At 40.5% G+C, this 5744-nt stretch overlaps 1 protein-coding gene across 1 annotated transcript; it reads left to right on the top strand.

Annotated features, from left to right (window-relative positions):
- Nucleotides 1-790: 790 nt before the first annotated feature.
- Nucleotides 791-4391, top strand: set (SET protein). Its single transcript, NM_001146407.1, is given in 8 exon segments — nucleotides 791-972; nucleotides 1907-1964; nucleotides 2056-2198; nucleotides 2391-2494; nucleotides 2582-2695; nucleotides 2843-3013; nucleotides 3422-3547; nucleotides 3691-4391. Coding segments are annotated over 8 exon segments (807 nt in total). The 5' UTR covers nucleotides 791-902; the 3' UTR covers nucleotides 3712-4391.
- Nucleotides 4392-5744: the final 1353 nt, after the last annotated feature.

Raw genomic sequence — 5744 nt, 5'->3', positions numbered from 1 at the left:
TGAAGAAACCCGCCATCTGAGATTTCTAAACAACACTTCCACTCTGGTCAGGTCCACAAGTTGAATTACAGCAGTGCAGACACCAAGTTGGACACCCAGCAACAAAGTAATGTAGCGACCCGCACAGACAGCTGTGTGTTATGTGTTAGGCTATTAGTTGGTTGTGTTGTACTTACCAGTCCGACATGCCAATCAACCTGCTATCTGCCAATCACGGGAATGCCTGGAATGTTCTGATGCCGGGCATCTTGGTGGTTTGCGGAGTGGCGTGGAGGGGGGTTGGGCAGGGGGATGGAGCGTTGGAAGTTAAAACCAGATTTAGTCATTGTTCTTCCTCTTACGTCTGGGTTTCACAAAATAAGGTCACGGTTGGTTTGTGGGGTATCTTTCATTTATTTGGCGTGGGCTACGACCAAACAGTAGCCTGTGTAAAGTTGGGTTAATAAACCGTAAATTCGTAAACTCAACCTTCTGTCTGGACAATTGTTCCTTTATGATCTAGTCCGGTCATTACAGTAATAAACCCAGCTTATTAGTAGTCTAACCTTATCCTCACTTCTAACCCTACATTTTTGTTGTTTTCATACATTTTTATGATCTAGACAATTTTGGCTGTTGTAACTAGTGGGAACCGGTAAACACTTCCTCGAGTGGAAATTATGCGATTACTCGTTCTGTCTGGGGCGGAGTTTTTTCCCCCTACTTTCGGAAGGCGCGTTCTGGCGAGCGCGAGAAGGCAAGGGTGTGTGTGTGCATGAGCAAAGCCTCTCTTGTTCACGACACGCGCGTTATTCGCACTCTCCACCATTGAAGGTGGAACTTAACTTTTCTCTTCCCCGAGGAGACATCTGAACAACTGGGAATATATATTCTGTCTCAAACATCTAAGGTGTTCGAAAATCATGTCAGCCTCGGCGGCGAAAGTCGGTAGAAAGGAAAACTCGAATCATGATGGAGCGGACGAGACCTCCGGTAAGAAATGGCGGCCTCCTGTAATGTTACAACGCCATTTTCAGTTGTTTTTATCTGGCAATAGCCATGGCGTATTCATTTGTTTTAGTTATCACTCGTTTAGTTAGCCTGAAACGAAATGCTTCTTGATGAAGGTTTTAGCCAAATCATTTTGATTGTTCGCACAGGACTAGTGAGAATGGATCTGCGACCTAACGTTAGCTTACTGACTAGCCCGCTATGCTAACGTTACAACGTTGGAGGCCATGTTGTGCCTTGTACAAGCTCATTGTGCCACGCATGTTTGGGAGGGATTCGCGTTTACTTACAAATTAAAGTAACTAAATTGTTAAGGTTAACTACATTGCACATGTTACATTGTTGTACACGTTTTTTTTATCTAACGTTAATTGTTTACGAACTAGCCAGTAAACTAACAAATGCGCTAACTAGATAACATTTGTTTTCGTGAGGCCCAACATTCATTGTTGCTCCGCCATTGCGGTTTGCACACACGAATGGAAATAAATCAAGAAATTGCAGTATTAGGACTGGCACGGAATTAAAGATAACAGCTAAATATTGCGTTAGTAAGATACTAGTATCATCGGCCAGAATGTAACAGGCTGTCGGAGAGGGGCGAAAACAGTCCCAAGCGTGCTGCCCCCCCTTCATTCAAACCACGCGGCCTTGAGAAACTGCAGGAAGCTGCATCAGTGCTTTGGCTACCTTAGCGAGCGAGCTAACTTCATGATAGCTCAAGATACTACGAGATATGTTGGAATGCTTAGCAATTTATCCCATGGGTACCTCATGCTGAAGTTTTTATGTACCAGACAGATTGCGTGTTTACACTGTTTATTTACAGCCAGCAATATTTTTTTGCATAGAAATGCACATCCAATTTCGTCATTGTCTTTTAACAAAAATAAGACGGAATTTCATCTCTCTTCAGAAAAAGAGCAACAGGAAGCTATTGAACACATTGACGAAGTACAGAATGAAATTGACAGGTGAGTTAATTATCCTCACACATTTAAGTCTGCCCTTGTGCCTTATGACTATAATCTAAGTGTATTTTTTGCATGATTTTCTCCCCTTTAGATTGAACGAACAGGCCAGTGAGGAGATTTTAAAAGTAGAGCAGAAGTACAATAAATTACGCCAGCCATTCTTCCAGAAGCGGTCAGAACTCATAGCAAAAATCCCCAACTTCTGGGTCACAACATTTGTTAACCATCCACAAGGTAAATGCAGATATTATGCTCATTTACTACTTCATGTTCTTGATGAATGAAGACTTATTGTACATGGTGGGATTCTGCACATATTTTTGTTGCCCACCAACCATCATTATCACAGTCTGATGGTTAAGCTGTTGGTATACAAACTGCTACTGTCCATTGACAAACTTTCTATGGTTGTACTCGTGTTGTCAGTTTCAGCCCTTCTTGGTGAGGAGGATGAGGAGGCACTTCATTACCTTACCAGGGTGGAGGTGACTGAGTTTGAGGACATCAAGTCGGGTTACAGAATAGATTTTGTGAGTATTTTAATCTTTGTAGGAATTGTGCATGTTATATAAACAGAACAGTGCATTAATTAACCAGATTCTTGGTTTATTTCTCAGTACTTCGATGAGAACCCGTACTTTGAGAACAAAATTCTCTCCAAAGAGTTTCACTTGAATGAAAGTGGGGACCCATCTTCAAAGTCAACTGAAATCAAATGGAAGGCTGGAAAGGTATGTTTACACATCTGCAACTTAAAAAGTAAATGGTCTATTAAAAAAAATGTAAATTTCAATTGCTGTCTGCCATGCTGCAGGAAATCAAAGCAAAATGTATGGTGTTGCTGTTTGTGATTATTTTGTATTTTCCTTTGATCTCAGGACTTGACAAAGCGTGCCAGCCAAACGCCAAACAAAGCGGGTAAGAAGAGGCAACACGAAGAACCAGAGAGCTTCTTTACCTGGTTCACAGATCACTCCGACGCAGGGGCAGACGAACTAGGAGAGGTCGTCAAGGATGACATCTGGCCCAACCCGTTACAGTATTACCTGGTATGATTCCATGCTATTGTCTATAGTTCTTTGTTGACTCCCATGGTGTCAACCTAGTCTTGCTCTGGTAGGCCAGGTAAAGTATTCACTGTGTTTGTTAGTTATCCAAAATATATTTGCATTAGGGCTATGGAATTAGACCAACTGGTGATCTGTAATGGGTGAAATCTGCAAAAATGTTCTAAATGGTGTTCAGAGGGTCATTTCAGAGATGTAGTGTATAGAATGACCGTATATAATACAATAGGGTTCTAATGAACATGACTGACAACCATATCCAGCCACCTAGACATCTCAACTGGATGCCTCAATTCCAAACTGAAGATCAGCTCATGCCTACATCGTTGTGTTAGTTTGTGCTGTGTTTGGGACTCATTAATATAATATATCATCTCTCAACTCTACCAGGTCCCTGACATGGATGATGAGGAAGGGGAAGGTGATGACGATGATGACGACGAAGAGGGCTTGGAAGACATCGATGAGGAAGGAGATGAGGATGAAGGCGAAGAAGATGACGAAGAGGATGGAGAGGTATGGTAGATTTCATTCACTCCCGTGAAACATTTTTTTCACTATTGTAAAACTGTCCCTGCCTTTTTATAAATGTTTATGTAGTGGAAGACTGCCACGTTAGTCTTTATAGGCATGCGGGTAAATGTGTATCTCTTCTACAGGATGACGGCGAGGATGATTAAGGTTGAAAGGAACATTCCAACCTACACCTTTCCCTGTTCTTTCCTTTCAATCATCCTTCAACCCTTGGGAGCAAGAATATTTGTTTTCATTTTATTTTTGTATTTTGTGCTCTCTCCTGTTCTACAAGTGTCCGCCTGTCCATACCATGTCTATAGATGCGTTAATTTCCAGGCCATGCCCACATCAGTGGCAATCTCTGTCATAAAACTACTACACGTGTCTCCGAAGACCAATAAAATAAAAGTACTGGCATTCTGCACGTCGTCATATAGACAAATTAATTTCGAATAGCAATTTATATATATGTATGATATATATATAATAAGGTTTCTGTTAAAGTTGTGAGTTGAGTAAAGAGGAGTCATGGTGCAGTGATAATAGCATCTCTAGACACTTTTTAAATATATATATACATTTTCTTTAACGCAGCGTTTGGGGGGCCTCCTGGAGTTGACGGCTTTTTTTCTTCGTCATGTGTTGTACTAATGGAAAGCATCAGCTTCTTCCTGTCAACTGTTGTAAATGTTTTGGGGTCGATATCTTGGTATGACACAGTTATTGTAGACAGTTAAATGGGGTTTGGTGGGTCGAGTGGGCATTTGACACATTTGGGTTTGTTGATTGACTTTTCATTGTAATGTTTTACAGACACCCATGAGGTTTGAAAAATTAAATTTTTAATAAAAACAAAACAAAATTTCCTCTTGTAATTTTGAGCTTGGCTAATTAACAGGTTATTTATAGAGAAAATAAAGACCATGTATAATCTCATATGGAATCTACACTGGTGTTCTTCTCCACCTTTTCTACTGGAAAACTGTTCATGTTAACATTAAATGTACCAGTTGCTTTGTAACGATAAATAAATAATACATTCATGTGTAGGGTAGTGTCTGAGCGTATCGACAATTTGTCTTGTGTAGGAGTAAAATATCAACTTTATGCTGATCGGGAAAGAATTGGGCGGTAGGTAGCCTAACGGCTAAGAACGTTGGACCTGTGGCTTAAAGTTGACTGGTTTGAATCCCAGGCCAGGCGTAATTGATCTGGCAAATAAAGGGCTGCTAGGTTCCCTTAGGACATTCGCCTACCGTTTGGGCCCTTGAGCCAGGTCCTTAAATGGGAAGTTCACTATTACAACTTGATGTTGGATGGTTCCTCACCCAGTTTTCTTTAAAACGCCATTATAAACTTCATCTAACATTAGCTACTACTAGCAAAAAAATGTATGGCGGTGATGTGGGGCATGTGAACATGTAAAAAATAAGTTTAAATCACCTTCATATTTGGTTTGTTAAAGGTCATCTGGCCATTTTAACCAAAAATTATAAACATGCTCACATGCCCCCATCACTTCCACTGATTTTGTTTTTGCTAGCGGCTGCTGAAGTTAGCGAAGGTTTGTAATGGCTCTTTAAAGAACTGTACTATGGATTACAGTTTTTCATGGCTCAGACTATTTTCAGGGTGAAGAACCATCTAACATTAAGTTGTAACATGGTGAACTTCTTTAACCCCACAACATATTCTCCATACAGGGGCAGCTTGTCTCAACTAATGTGTTCTATAATATGTGACTGACTGTCCAGAATCTTCTACTGATAATCAGATATTTTCAAGATCTTTCTAACAATCAAGATGCAATTTCAAGCATTATTATATAGTTAAAAGACAGCCAGTTTGTCCACTTTAAAGGGTACCTTGAATGCTGGTTTTGAATGGGGGATCATTCATTTTCAATAGGATCTTTGTCTACAAAAAAATATTTACTGGGGGTGTCCAGAATAGAGGAGGGTTGTCAAACTTATTTATTTTTTAGCTTTGGGGGGGGGGGGGGGACACGGGGGTATTGTTTTTTCCCTGGTTTACGTTTGCTCTTCTGCTCGTATTTTCCCTATAAACAATGGTTTGACTTTTGATATTACCCTAATAAAGTTTAGAAAAGTTTGTGAGGGTATGGTGTGGCTATTATTAAGCTTTAGCTAATGCAGCCTATGATATGAAGGCATTGTGCCCCGGTGCGCCAACTGTC

Source organism: Salmo salar, chromosome ssa11, assembly GCF_905237065.1.
Source record: "Salmo salar chromosome ssa11, Ssal_v3.1, whole genome shotgun sequence".
Taxonomy (NCBI): domain Eukaryota; kingdom Metazoa; phylum Chordata; class Actinopteri; order Salmoniformes; family Salmonidae; genus Salmo; species Salmo salar.
The sequence above is the reverse complement of the archived record's forward strand: the minus strand, read 5'-3'. Positions and strand labels throughout refer to the sequence as shown.